The sequence below is a fragment of the Zonotrichia albicollis genome, chromosome 28 (assembly GCF_047830755.1).
Source record: "Zonotrichia albicollis isolate bZonAlb1 chromosome 28, bZonAlb1.hap1, whole genome shotgun sequence".
Classification (NCBI taxonomy): Eukaryota; Metazoa; Chordata; class Aves; order Passeriformes; family Passerellidae; genus Zonotrichia; species Zonotrichia albicollis.
In genome coordinates, this window is record NC_133846.1 from 1121535 (window position 1) to 1136439 (window position 14905).

The window sequence follows — 14905 nt, forward strand, 5'->3', positions numbered from 1 at the left end:
TGCACATGTAAAAAGAAGAAGAAAGTCCCCTACAAAAAATTGTTTCTGCCATGTGCCCTCCAGACACTGAGTGAGCCTCTGAAGGCATGTATTAGTTTTCACTCTGCTGTCTTTAATGGAGAGAAACTGCCTTAATGCAGACAGGAAAAAAAAATAGAAAAATCCCACCTAATTCCTTGTCAGGACTCAAATACTCTCAGAGTATTTTGCATAAAGTAGTTAAATAATGGGGAAATTCACAGCACCACTGGTAGAGCAAGGTGGCAATCAACTCTGGCTCTGAACATCCCACACGTGTTCCCACAGACTAAGCAGGAGAAACAAAGAAACAAGACCAGGACAGAGCTCAGGATAACTCAGGGCTGTTCCCAAGATGTAGTGCCCACAATGAAAGATCAAAGCTATGATTCCTCTTCCACAATCTTTGTTGTTTTAACTAAATCATCCAGGTTGAACAAACCTGTGATGCCACAAGGCATCTGTTGGCTTGTCTGAGGTGATTGTGAAAGATGAACACTAACTCTGGGGAGCAACAAGCAAAATGTGAGTTTGCAAACTGAGTAAGAATTGCTCTCCAAAATGTCCCAAGTTACCAGAATTAACCAGAGAGAGAAATTACTAATAAAGTCTCTGTTCTGAAATACAATGTGCTCATCAGAGGTGAGCAACAGTAACACAAGAATGGATGGGACATTCCTTATCCCTCTCCACAAATCACAATAACAAATGCTCCCTTCCCTCTCCCCACTGAAATCAGCATTCCAGAAGCTTTAGTAGTATATGAGACTGCAGGTAAAGACACCACACAACCCTCACTGGGGAGTGGTAAACACAGAAATGTTTGGGGCAGAAAGAGACCTCAAAGCCCATCCAGTCCCACCCCTGCCATGGCAGGGACACCTTCCACCAGCCCAGGCTGCTCCAAGCCCCATCCAACCTGGCTTTGGGCACTGCCAGGGATCCAGGGGCAGCCACAGCTGCTCTGGGCACCTGTGCCAGGGCCTCACCAACCACACAGCCAAGACTTCCCTCCCAATATCCCATCTAACCCTGCTCTGCCAGTATGAGGCCATTCCCTCTTATCCTCTTCAGGCCCTTGTAAAAAACACTAAGAGTTGGATCACAATCACTGTTAGAAATGGCATTCTGAAACATGCACAGAGTCAACTTTAGGAATGTGTTAGTGATTTTGATTTTCCTTATACACTGAATCTCAGGAACCCTTTTCTTCATAAGGGATCCACAATTTACAAGCCAACCTTGAAACTGAAACAATTCAGAAAAAAAACCAGCTCCCTTTGCTCCCATTCCTTCTGTCATGGACCTGAAACATGAAGAGGGGATTTTGAATAAATTTCTATTATAGTGCATTCTGGAAAGAGGCCTTCCAAAAAAGCTCCAAAAACAACCAAAAAAGTTAATTGAGAAAGCAGAGCAGCAGTCATGCTGCAGCCCTAACATCAGCACTGTAACTGGGTCTGACCGTGAGAAATGATGCCAAGCTACCCTCACTCCCCCCAAGCATGAGGCAATGATACCAGCTCTTACCTTCCCTCAGTCTTCCACTCTGTCCACTGCCCGGTTGCAAACTTATACTCAAAGAGGTCATTTTTATTCTTCAGGTTAGAATTGGAATAGATATCTCCAGTATAACCACCTGGACAACAAGAATTCCATTAGACTCCCAGGCTATGGAGCACACACACTCCCAGGCAGAGCATTAGGAGAAGTTTTAGATTGTATAAAATGTTTGGCTAATGGACTACCACAGAAGGAGACTTCTCTTTCACTCCTTCTCCTAAGGAATCATTATGGTAATGAGCTTCAAGTTGTCTTTCAACAAAACAGCGCCATCTTTCCAAACTAAAGTTGAAATCACAGCCATGAAAAATACTGGATTTGCTACTGAATGAGATCTTTGACACCTCCTAAAGATCTCTCACTCTTTTGCCAAACCAGTACAGCAGCACATCCCCCACCTGCAGTACAACCTGCTGCTGCCTTACCAAACACAAACATGCTGCTCCCGTAGACCACGGCCGAGTGGTGGTACCGTGGTGCCGGCGGCGTCCCCGTCGTGAAAGCCCTGCACGGGTTACAACAGCAGCAGTCAAACACTCTGATTGTACCTTGGGCACTCAGAGCTACTGTGCAGACTCAGAAATGAAACAACTGTTAGAAGTTATTATTTTGTTTCCAAGTGTTTCCCTGGTTTTGGAGAGTTGATTGCACTAAGATTTTATGGAACAGCAATATAGTGTAGATGGTCACAAATATGCTGCTGCTGAAATCTATTTGGCAGAGCTGGAAAGTGAGACACAGGTGAGATAAGGCAGACTGCCTACTGCAGAGCAAAGGAGCCAAGAAAGGTGTGAGGAGCCCTGGCACCTTCCCTGGCCCGAGGGGCGCAGCACACCCTGTCCCTCTGCCCTCCCACAGGCTGCAGGAACAGAGGTGACCCTGCTCCGCTCCCTCGCTGCGCCGCCCGGCCTCCCCTCGGGCAGGATCGATAAGCCCGATGGCCCAGCACACAGCAGGCTGGCAGGGAGCAGCTGTGACAGCGCTGGGCGGAGCTGACACTTCCTCTCGGGTACTCAGGTGGTGCCACAAACTTCTACACCCAGCCCGAGGTGCTGACAGAAGCTGTGGCATGTCCCAGCCCTGCCAGCGACCAGGGATGGCGAGGGGCCGCGCTGCCCACCTGCACCACGAGCAGTCCTTCACGTCGAAGCGCAGGAGATCGTTCAGCATCGTCTTCCTGCGGGGAGGAACGGGAGAAGCGGCTGAGCCAGGCCAGGGGTCAGACAGGGGCGGCCACGGACCCTCAGCCCTGCTCCCCTCACATCCATCTCCCTTTACATCCATCTCCCCTCTCACCCACCTCCCCTCATACCCACCTACCCTCACACCCCGTACCCCCCATACCCACCTCCCCTGTCACCCATCTCCCCTCACGCCCCCTTCCCCTCACACCCATCTCCCCTCACACCCTCACATCCATCCCCCCTCACACCCATCTCCCCTCACACCCCGTTCCCCTCATACCAACCTCCCCTCACACTCATCTCCCCTCAACCCCTGCGTTCCCGGCTCCCCTTACCCATTGTCCCCGCCGAACACGTAGATCGCATCCCGATAAGCCACCACAGTGTGTTTGCTGCGCCTGCGGGCGGCACGGACAGGTCAGCGGCGCCGGGAGCCCCCCTCCAACCATCCCGTCCGCTCCCTAGCTCACCGGGCCCCCACGAACTCGTCGCAGGGTGGGAGGCGACGCCAGCGGTGCACGGTCTCGAAGGGCCCGAAGTTGAGGGTGAGGTACTCGACGCTGTCCGAGCAGCTGTGGTCGAAGTCCACGCTCGGGGCCACCTTCGAGCGCCCCGCGCCACCCGCCGGGGCCGCGGCCGCCGCCATGGCCCGCGCCTGCCCTCCTGGACTACAGCTCCCAGCGTGCCCCGCGAAGCGCGTCCGCTTTCCGGCGCGCCTGCGGTCCAGCCGTCAGACCACAACTCCCGGCGTGCATCGCGCCTGGGGCGCCGGCCGAGCAGCCGCCAACCCCTGGACTACAGCCCCCAGCATGCACCGCTAGAGGGGAGGGGGCCCGAACGCCCCTGTGGAGCCCCAAGTGCCGCGTTCGAGGCTGGGCGGGGACCGAGCCCCTCGGGCTGAGCCGGTACCGGCGCTGCCCGGGTAAAGACGGGGAAGCCAGGCGGGATGCTACATTACTTGAGTTTATTTTTTCATTCAAAAACAGAACAATACTGATGAATGTGCATGAAGTCTCATTGCAGGGTCCGAGCTGGGCGGTTCGCTGGTCAAACACGGTCCGTGAGGTCGGAGCTGCGCTGCTCCCCTCAGGGAGTGAACGTGGCCAGTTCATCCCCACAGTCCTGAGGGGGATACGCGTGCCAGGCACCAAGGCAGCGATGGATGTGCTCTCGGTTGTGCAGTCCCCCACAGTCTATCCTTTGCTTTTCCTTAGTTTATGTTTCCTAACATGGTGCCAGTCACCTCTATGACCATTAGTTTAGTTTCTTCACAACAGCAGAGAAAACAAGTGGTGCTGCACCTCAAAACTAGAGCTCAATGCTGCTTTAGAGTCCAGCAGTTTCCATCCTGAGCAGTTGCTGTAACTGGTCAGAGGTTTTTGGCACAATTCCTGCAGCAAACACAATCCTTGTATAAAGACACACCACAGAGCGAGCCTTCAGAATTTTATTAGGAAAGATGACAGTGGTTAAGCAGAAAAGCAATGAAGCCATGAGCACCAGCGGGACATTGCTGAGGTCCCTCAAACCTTCTCCCTCGTGCACTCTCAGATCCTCTCCAGCCTCTTCCTAGGGATTCCTTCAAGTCAGTATTTCTTGCCCAGCCCACCCTGCACACGGTGTGTGAGGGTGCTGCAATGCTGCTGCACAACCACACCATCCCTGTGCCAGTCCTGCCCCTCGGGCTGGTCCCAGGCTCCAGCTGCCATGCAGCAGCACCATGCCCAGCCAGCTCAGGCTGCATCCGAGCTGAGGATGGAGGAGGAAGAACCAGTCCAGCCAAGAGGAACAACCTTCCCACTTCTCAAGCAATCTGTAAGGGACACAGTGCCTTTTTCTGTCTATCTGTGCTGTGGGAAACTCAGGTAAGTGAATCTCTACACGTAGAGACAATGCCACTTATCCTCCCATCCTTCCCTTCTCACACTCCTTGAAAAAGCACTGATAACTGCAAATCAAAGATGGTTTTACACACAAACCACAGATGAGCTCCAGCAGGAACAGGGCACCGACCCATCCATCCTTTGGCACTTACAATGACACAGACACCTTTAGATGTTTCAGTTCAGTGTCAGTACTAATGTCAGCCTCATTTTTCCTGGATTAATTTAAATCCCTCTGACCTCGCTAAAGCCCCCCTGTGGCACAGGATTCCAGCTCCCACTGGAGCACACACAAACCCCAGCACACCTCTGTGAGCCCAGGCTAAGCAGCCTTCAGTTCAGTGTGCTGATTGCTCCTGACACCCTGAACACACACACGTTTGCAGATGTTTGGCATCCACTTTTGTCCAAGTATGGATGCCTGGGTTTGTGCCTTGTTCTTCTTGGTGGGTTTTCAAAGCTGCACTGTTAGGTTTAACTTGTTGGCCCTTTGAGTGGAAGCTGAGAGGCAAAGGCCTCAGAACAAAACTCCTACTGGACTGTATGACAGGAGGGTCAGGGCACCCCTTCTGTTCTTATAGACCAGAGAATCCCCAGGGAAGAAAGACACTGAGACTCAATGGCATGGGAAGAGCTTATACCTTATTAGACACATAAAAATCAGGCTTCAGATTCTGCTTCTCACAGAGTTAGTTAGGCACTCAAAACATTGAGAATGGCTCAGAGGAGTCTGCAGGGGATGGGGGTTCCCTCCTGCCTCTGCCCACTCTCAGGCACAACCTGAGACCAGTGAGAGACAGAAGGAGTCCAGGTTATGCAGGTTTTGATCCAGTGTCAAAGCAAATGATTCCACAAAGGAACAGCAAGTGCCTTTCTTAAAAGGAAACTGCAATGGCTCAGCCCATTTTAAGCAGCAAATACAGCACAGGACTCCCTTTCTGTCCAGGTGGCTCCCATGAAACACCCAAACATCCTCAGGCAGCACATACAGAACGTGTCCTAAGGAGAAATATGTCTTTATAAAAAGTGACTTCAGGAAACAAGCACAAGTTCCTTTTAAATCTGTTTTATAAGAAGGATACCAATGTACATTTTAATAGTTTTATTTCATTTTCCCCAAAAGGGAACCAAAGGCAGAGAGGTGTTGTGAGATACATCACACTGTTCTCGTGGGGAAATCAATTTGCAAATGTTATTTTACCACTCTATAAAAATACACACAGGAGTGTGAAAAAAGCAAAGTAGTTCAGAGTGGCTGTCATGGAGCAAATCTGTTAAATACAATCAGTTCTTTTTTTTCCCCTAAAAATTGTGGCTCCTTGTGTTCCAGAAAACCAGTCTTTCATAGCCACATGCCACAGGAACAGAAATGTAAGTGATGGCTTCCTCTGAGCATGTGCACAACAAGTGTTAGTGAAGAAGTGCTCCCATGGGAGATGTGAGCAGCAGAGCCCCATCCACAGCAGGAAAGAAGAAACGCACTCAGGTTCATTGTCTCAGCTTCCCTCCAAACTCCTCTGAACTGGCTCCATCCCATCCAGGCAGCTCTGAAAAGAGTCTGTGGTTCTATAAAAGAAGTCATGTTGTAGGATCAAGATATTTACCCTGTGTTACGTGAGGAGGAACAACAGCCAGGAGGAACAACCTTCCCACTTCTCAGGCAATCCGTAAGTGACCCGGCTCCTTTCTCTGTCCAGCTGTGCTGTGGGAAACTAAAAGTGCCTCTTCACAGGTAGAGACATTTCCTTTTAAAAATATTAAGGAAACATTATTTTTTATCTTTAAGAACTTCCTGGAAAGTTACTGTGGAAAATGAAAGTGCTCCTGTGGTGAGACCCATGTGCAATGTCCTTGCTGCTTTCTCAGGATTCCTCTCCTTAGCATCCTTAGATGTGCGTTAAGATGAGGCTCGAAACAAGGAGGCCATTGTCGACCTGGAACAAGGCAGGCAGACACTGGAAAATGTTTTATGTCCTATCATAAAACGTGGAATTAGCCAAAAATAACCTGTTGCTCAGATCTGGCAGGTGTGGTCTCTGGAGTGGCTCTATATCCCGATGGCCTGCAGCACTCGCTTCTCGTTGTCGTTGAGGTGGTCAGAGAACATGGCATAGCAGGGCTGCTGTGCAAACTGGCACAGGAAATCGGTGAGATAGGCCTGGGAGGGACAGAAACAGCCTGTCAGCACCACCCTCCTGGGAAACCCTGCTGCTTCCACCTGGCAGGACACACAGCCCAACCGAGTAACCCAAGTAACACCCCAGGATTGGAGGGAACAGAAAGGAGCGTGCAGGAGGAGGAGTGGAATCAGAGGGAAGGGCTGGAGCAGAGGAAAAGGGTGGGAGCAGATGGAAGGGCCCATCAACAGCTGCAGGTGGTGGGAAAAGCAGGAGCAAAGGGTAACACAGGGGCTGACTGGTGGGAGCATCTCCAAGTGGAGCATGAAATTCTGTCATGTTCACTCTCCAACCTACTCCTGACTTCTGCCCGTAGCTGAGAAGCTCACAGGTAGAAAAGTCTCATCTCCCTCTGTTCAAAGAGTTTTGTTCATTCACATTTCCACATTATAGATATTAATGATGAGGAAAAATAGCTCCAGAAGTTCTTAGGACATCTGGCCCTTTCCAAAGTAATTTCAATTAACAGAGTGCCTTCTGGATGACAACAACTGCTGTTTCCAGTGCTTACCTATTTGTTAAAGTACAACATTTAAAAAATTAAAGGTTATAGAGAATGATTGAATCTGATAAAACCCCTCATTCTAGAGCATCACCTGGAGATCTATTTGGTAAAGAGGGTCCTTTAATGCATCTGGATCATCCTCTTCATCATCTTCATAGTAATCTTCATCTGTCAGAGGCAAATCAGCAGGTTTCAACATCAAAAAGAGCAGACTGTCTCAGGAAATTTTCTACTAAGCTATTGAAACCCAAGGATCCAAAAGTAAATAGTTTCAGCACTGCTGGGAAAAAGACAATTGTATCCAGAACATTCTCCTTTAGGTGATGTGATAGAAACCACTGGAGCCCAGAACCAGGGCCAGCAGAGGCTTGAGGAACACACAGGTGAGCCAAGCACACATGGGACACTCCCAGGCAGGTTTGGGAATTTTCCAGGATCTTCTGCCTTAATCCCATGTGAGGGTGGCACTTGGCCAGTTCTGAGCTAATGTGAGCAGCACCCCTCACTGTTTCCCTGGAGAGTTCTCCCTTCTGAGGCCACAGGAACCTGAGGGATGATGCACCCACTCATCTCTTTATGCAGCACTTGCTCCTCAAGGCCTCTCCACAAATGAGCTCACCCACCCCTAGGACAGCACCACGCTGAGGTCACACCTACACCCTGAGCAGCAATTTTCTCTTTAGAAGAAATACCTGCAGGAACCTCCCGGGTGTGCAGCCTGTGCAGGATGTGAACTCCCAGGAGATGTTATTTATAATGCTGCAATCTAATCCCCATGTTGCTCAAAGCCATGGCTTCTCCAGAAAGCCCTAATTCACAATTCCAGAGCAGAATTCTTTCCCCATGCCTGCAGCCTTTGTTCTGCTGCTGGCAAGGGAATAAAACCTTGACTAGGATGTCACCTACTTGATTATTGCTTTGAAGAAGGACTTTCAAGCTGTTACTCACCATACTTGTTTGTGGAAAGAATATCTGACAAGAACTGTCCTGCTAAGCCTTCATCTTCATCCTCATCTTCCTCCTGATCCTCCCACATATCATTTGAATCATCTGTTTAGAAAAAGAAAGTTCTAGAAATGACCCAAATCCAAGAGATCTGTGATCACTCTATAGGTCCTGGAGTTTGTAGGCAAACACAACTCTGCCTGTGTGGGTGGGTGAAGAGAACACCTACAATCCTCCTTATCCTTTTGGAATGATTCCAGAGCTGGAGCCAAGCAAAAGGCAACACCAAGAACAGATACTTGAAGTAGGAAGAAAGGCAAACCAGATACACCATGGAAGGGTAACTGTATTTGTACATGGTCAGATCCCATCTTCCAAACTAGCCCAAAAGAATTTTTAGGTCTAAGGATACACACAACACTGACTCATCTTATTCTCCCATTTTATTTATTTTTACCTAGAAGAGATTGGTAGCACTTAAATGCAGCACAGGGAAGGAAGATGTCCTAATGATGAACTGCACAACAAAACAAGAGATCTGGAGAGGGACTTTGACAAAAGGAATGGCTTCCCACTGCCAGAGGGCAGGGTTAGATGGGACACTGGGAAGGAATTGTTCCTGTGAGGGTGGGCAGGCCCTGGCACAGGGTGCCCAGAGTAGCTGTGGCTGCCCTGGATCCCTGGCAGTGCCCAAGGCCAGGCTGGACAGGGCTGGGAGCAGCCTGGGACAGTGGAAGGTGTCCCTGTCCATAAACAGGATGAGCTTTAAGGTCCTTTCCCACCCAAACCAGCCTGGGATTCTGTGATTCTATAAGCTTATCCTCTGGATCACTATTCAAGCCTTTGCAGGATACATGATTTACTGTCACAAAGTTCCTATACCAGAAATTCTTCTCAAGAGAAGATCAAGTAGCTTTAAGCCATGCAAAGAGTAAAAGCAAACCCAGTATTTTACCTTGGCTCCAATCTGCAGTTGACTGTCTAGATGCATTTGCTTCCATGGCATTAGAGAGTTCATTTATTATTAATTTTAAGATTTTTACTAACAAAGGAATGTTTGTCCAGCGCTCAGGATCTGTAACAGAAAAAAAATACACATATTCATGTTGCTTTTAATTAAAAGTTATAAAACAGGCCCTTTTTTGTTGAGGTGGGTTTTTTTTATTAGGGAGGTTGGGAGAGAAAACCAACTGACAAAAAAACCCCAAAGCTTCTTTCCATACACCCTCAGAGCTACATTCCCAAAGATCTCAGTGCAGTATCAACCTTGCACATTCTGAGTGAGGAGGAGGCAGGGGGAGAATCTTCACAGCTGGATGAAAGTGTGACTCTACTCCTGCAGGTGCTTAATAGAGTCAGCTGGAGCCAACCCTTCTTTCTGAAGTCCCTTTGCACATCCACCAATGCCTTCATGTAAATGAGCAGTGCATGCTGCCAGGCATGACTCTGCCCTTCTGAGGCACTGTAAGCTCCAGATTTTCCTTACTAGTGTTCCTGCAGGGCTCAACTATTCCACAGGGCAGCCAGACAGTGTATTTGCCCTTAACTACAAAAGTGAAGATGCTATCAAATAAAGAATCTGGGAGCATTAGTTTCAGCTCTCACTAATGCTAGTATCAATCCTTGTTTAACTCAAATGCTGGCAGTTTTGCTGTCTGACCTTCATTGGTTTGGTTTTTTTAAGCCAAGAATAATCAGGTAGCAAGTGATTTGTGACCACCACTCACTCACCTCTTAAAATCCCTAGTGCTTGCCCCATTCATCTCCTTAGCTGTCACCTTAGTCCTTCCCTGCATCACTGCAGATCCCAAGCCCGTGGCAGCTCAAGGAGCACTGAGGGTCTGGAGAGGCTCCCAGTGTGGGTCTGTACAGCCTCCACATCCCACCCCACCCCTGGGCACCAGGAGCTCTGGCACAGCAAGTGGCACAGCCAAGTCTGACTGATGGCTGAGGACAGCAGCCCCTGAGTGTCCTTCTCCCCTGGAAATACTCAGGAAATACTGCCCAGGGCTCTGCACTAATTTAAAAGATTAATCTCAACAGCAACTTCCAGTCAAAGACCTTGGGTTCAACCTATTAAAAATAAGAAAAGTCTTATGCAGGAGACTGGTAAGATCTCCTTAAAAGAAATCTCTAACTTGTTGAATCACTGCTTTTTGTGAAAGTGTCTCATTGAAAAAAACACCCCTTTGCTTTAAATCTCTGCATGCACTAACGACACCTTCCTCTCAGAGAAGCTACCAGGCATCCAGAAATATCAATTCTGTCTCATGATGCAAAACAGCAGTGAAGAACTCCCCATCCCATAATTGCCTCATCCAGTTATATTAAATCAGACATCAGGAGTCCTCCAAACCCATCTCTGGCAGAATTAAGGTAAATAGATACAGGTAAACAGCTATATTAAGCACATGATGTATGAATTAGCTCTAAAAACCAACACATGCCTTCTGCAGGAACTATCTCCCACAGCTCTGTGTGATCTGCCAGACCTATTTAAGGCCTTTCACAGCATCTACTTACAGAAAAAACAGTCTGTTAAACACAGCAGAATGATCACTCACTTTTGGCCGACTTGGATCGTGTCCGAATTCCCTCATCCATATTAAATATTTCTTCTCCCTTCACCCTGATGTCCTGGAGTCTCTTGTCATCTGTGTTGATGCCATACTGCAGGAGTTTGCACAGTGCTACAGAGCTGGGAGCAAAGAACAGGAAAATTAGAGATCAGAATTTCCCTGAACTGTCTGGCTTTCACAGCCCCTCTCTAACAGGGAACACACCCCAGAGCCCTTTCTTCTGCATCTTTGCCAAGAACAAGCATGACAGAATTTTCCCATGTCTCCTGTTTTATGTCAGCATCTGAAACTGGACTCAGCTCCTGACCTGCACAGCAAGCTGGGCACTGGTCAAACTTTGGATTTAGCACCACCAGCAGTACAGACACCCACCCACACACACATTAAAGGTTTCTCCAGGTCAGAAGGGCCACCAGGTTCAAGTGCCTCTGCAGCACAATGAGCATCAAAACAAGGATGGAATTAAGAGAAATGCAGTGGCAACAAAGCAGTAATTTGGCTGATCTGTAGCAATGATCTGCTCCCTTTCTCCAGCCTCAATGCTCATTTTCACTTTGGTCCTTCATGGCTCTGCCACACTCAGACCTTCCAGCCTGCTCCTCCCCTTTACATGTTCTTTCCATCTCTGATCTCACATTTCCACTCCACACCTCAAACCTTCTCCAGCTCCAGTTTTCACTGGAGTGTGAAAACTCCACACTGTTTTCAAGCACACTGAGGATGATGCTGACTACAGGTCAAGGCTGACAATCTCTGCTTGGCACCCCCAAATCTATCTCTCTCCTGCCTCCACGAATCTCAAACTGAAGTTTTGGAGTTCTGTAGAACTCTTTTTGTGCTTTCACTTCTCACCCTCTCTCTCCCCCAGACTATGGCTCTGACTTCTGCTGGTTTGGACCCAGGTCTTACCTGCTGCCCAAAGCTGCCCAAAGCTTTCCCATCATTTCATCAAAACCCCACAGCCACTTCTTCAACCTGCCCCCAGTGGCTGGGACTGTGCACACAGGAGGTGTCAGCTGCCTTCAGGGTCCTTCTACAAACCCTGAACAAGAGGTTCCTCAGGGCAGGCCCTGCTTTTCCTCAGGACACAGAAACTCCAAGCATTTACTAATGTGGTAAATGTCACCACAACCAATCAAATCCAACACAGTGTGGAGCCCTATTACATCACTGTACACAAACATTTCTCATTTTGAACAACACAGCTCTAAGCAATCACCTTTAACCTCATTCTCCTGGTCAGCCTTGGCTTTTCCCTGTGCCATAAGCCTCAAGAGATCCTGCAGACAGGCCTGCACTGTGAAAATGGGGATAAACCACCAGGCTTAGGGATGAAACCAACAAAATGTGACCAAAAAGAGCACTGGAAACCCAAATCTGCTCCTTGTCCTTCAGGATTATTCACTAACTTCCATTTTGAACCTGCTTTTTCCCATTATTTATTTCACAGGCTATTTGACAGGCCACAACAATGACATAACAACGCACACTAATAAGTGAGTTAACAGCTGGTGAGACCCCTAAGAGTGGTCTGTGAGGCTTCATGATTCCAGAAAAATCTAATGCAGCAGCTGTGACAAAATTTAAATGAATACAGAGCATCCCATGCTTTGGAATACAGCACTCAGCCTCCAACAGAACACAAACATGCTCCCACAGCAAAAGGGAGAGAACACTGTCGCAATTGGTTTCTTGATCAACTTTTAACTAGATCAATAAATCCAGAAGAAATAACCACAACACTCCAGAACTCTACAAAGGCAATTCCATGTGTTGAGACAGAATAAAGATCCATCCTGAACTAAGTAAAGTGTCTAAGAGAAGTGAAAAGTCTGTAGAGCTAAAGTTAAAAGAGAAGCTGCGTTCTAGAGACAATAAGGAAACAGAGAAAGAAAAACAGAAAAACCACGAAGTCAATCTGCCCCCGACCTAAAAATTCCTCCGATAAAGAAGAATTAGTGCTAAGTGTCATGCAAGATAAATATGTATAAACTTATTGTGAAACTGTATGCATATGCATTTGAAAAGGAAATAAAAAGAAGTCTGAAATCTTCAAGAGTATGCATGCCCTTTTGAAGAGTCTTGCGTCCAGCGCGCGTCGTAATAAAACATACCAAACTTTACAACTTTTACAAGTTGTAAAGTTTCTTCTTTTCTCCGCAAAACAGTGTGGAAGCTCTTCTCATCTCATTCACACAAATTCAACCCCAAAAGCAGCCCTGTGTTTGCAGGACCTGTCCCCTTCTCCCTCGTGTCTCTGTTCCACCACAGGAGCAGCAGGAGCACTGCTGGGGAAGCTCAGAGCTTGCTCCAGTTACCCAGCTCTGCTGGCAGCACAGGGAGCTCTGCCCGGTGCTGGCACACCCTGCTCCCAGCTGGGCCAGCACTCACGGGCACAGGGATGAGGGCACTACCAGGAATCTCTGTGGCTCCCACCTGACTTTGCCTTCATACTGCCCATAGAAGAGGTGCTGCCTGCTCATCCACTCTGCCATCACAAACTCCAGGGCAGGCTTGCCCGTGGGGCCAGGCAGGCTGCACAGGAATTCCAGGAGGGGCTCCAGTTGTGAGTGAACCAAGTGGGCAAACACCATGATCAGGGACTGCAGGAGGAGAAAGGCAATGTTAGCTGTACATAATTTAATAGCTGGAAATGTTTTATCAAATATTTAAAGAGCTTGCTGAAGGAAGCTGAAGCTCCCTGCAGGAGTGAAGGCTGTGCTTACCAACCCCAGGAGGAAGGGAAAGTACACCCAGCAGCAAAGCACTGTGCTACAAATGCAGGAAATAAACACCAGCACATCACCACTCAGCAGCACCTTCCCAATTCTGAATGCATTTTGAACATGATTTTAGGGAAAGAACTACAACTTCTGAAAAGGTTTCATTACAACATGCAGTTGTAATGAAGTCTGACTCCTAAAGACCAGGGCAGAACTCATTTGCTGTGTATGTCTAAATGGCACTTTCCCACTCTGAGGGCATCTCTGTAGCCCTCCTCAGGAAAAAGCTGCCCATCTCCAGAGGACCATCTTCCAGGCTAACACAGGGAAGAGATCCAGCCCTGCAAAATGCTTGGCTACAAGGGCTGCATGGGACTGCTTCAGATTTAAACTTCTGTATCTTTTAAATCCAAACCCAAGCAAAGTGAGAGCCATTCCAAACAATTATCATCAGTATATCCAGGGGTAAAAAAGTCCTAAAGCAGGTGAGATCTGCTGATGTTGAAATGGCCATTGTGGCATCACATGCCAGCTTGAAAAATGCACTTTGAAAAATCAGAGAAATAAGATAAAATGCTTAGAGCAGGGTGAAGCTCAGCTGAGTGCTGCACTGGGGGCAGAGATGGGATCTTGCTCAGCAGTGCCAGCAAAATGTCCTCCCCCAGCTGCTACCAAGGAACCAGGGCAGTCAGCATGAGCTGTTCTACATTGAGGGCACAAGCAAAAAAAGACAGGAGAGAGAATGAAGACCACTGGGAAAAAAATCACTCCAGAAAACTGTGTCACTACAAGTAGGTCAAGGCTAGAAGAGATGGTGATGCTCTTCAGTGGGCTCATTCAGGCCAACTATGCCTCCCATCCACCAAAAGCTCATCTTGTCTCTAGTCCCAGGCATTTATCCTTGGAATACAGAACAAATCCACTCAAAAAAACACATGCTGCCTTTGCCATAATGTTCCTACTGAGGCAACTCCTATCCCTCCAAAGAAGGCTTGCAAGCCCAAGGGCATGAGGGACTACTGAAGGTACATTACAGCTTATCCAGGACAATCTTGCTTACCCTGTAACCTGACAAAAAAAATTTTGGACCTGAGGAACAGCATGGAGCTGTGTCACAGGAGGGTCAGGTTGGGTATCAAGAAAAGCTTCTTCTCCCAAAGGGTGGTCAGCACTGAACAGGCTCCCCAGGGAATGATCATACCCCCAAGGCTGCCAGAGCTCAAGGAATGTTAGGACAGAGTGAGATTGTTGGGGTGTCCTGTGCAGGGCCAGGACTTGGATTTAATGATTCTTTTGGGCTCCTTCTAACTCAGGAAATTCCATGATTC

At 48.2% G+C, this 14905-nt stretch overlaps 2 protein-coding genes across 2 annotated transcripts in view; both read right to left on the reverse strand.

Moving 5' to 3' along the window:
* LZTR1 (leucine zipper like post translational regulator 1) overlaps window positions 1–3464 on the reverse strand; it is a 38088-nt gene extending 34624 nt beyond the window's left edge. Inside the window, exons 1-5 of the mRNA XM_074528339.1 lie at window positions 3236–3464; window positions 3101–3163; window positions 2702–2758; window positions 2007–2086; window positions 1549–1657 (exon numbers count right to left, since the gene is read on the reverse strand). Of these exons, the coding sequence (XP_074384440.1) occupies window positions 1549–1657; window positions 2007–2086; window positions 2702–2758; window positions 3101–3163; window positions 3236–3411 (485 nt within the window). The 5' untranslated portion in view covers window positions 3412–3464. The remainder of the gene's footprint in view (window positions 1–1548; window positions 1658–2006; window positions 2087–2701; window positions 2759–3100; window positions 3164–3235) is intronic.
* Window positions 3465–5735: 2271 nt separating this feature from the next.
* Window positions 5736–14905, reverse strand: part of IPO9 (importin 9) — a 40808-nt gene continuing 31638 nt past the window's right edge. Inside the window, exons 19-24 of the mRNA XM_014270922.3 lie at window positions 13291–13457; window positions 10840–10973; window positions 9231–9350; window positions 8279–8380; window positions 7422–7498; window positions 5736–6806 (exon numbers count right to left, since the gene is read on the reverse strand). Of these exons, the coding sequence (XP_014126397.2) occupies window positions 6696–6806; window positions 7422–7498; window positions 8279–8380; window positions 9231–9350; window positions 10840–10973; window positions 13291–13457 (711 nt within the window). The 3' untranslated portion in view covers window positions 5736–6695. The remainder of the gene's footprint in view (window positions 6807–7421; window positions 7499–8278; window positions 8381–9230; window positions 9351–10839; window positions 10974–13290; window positions 13458–14905) is intronic.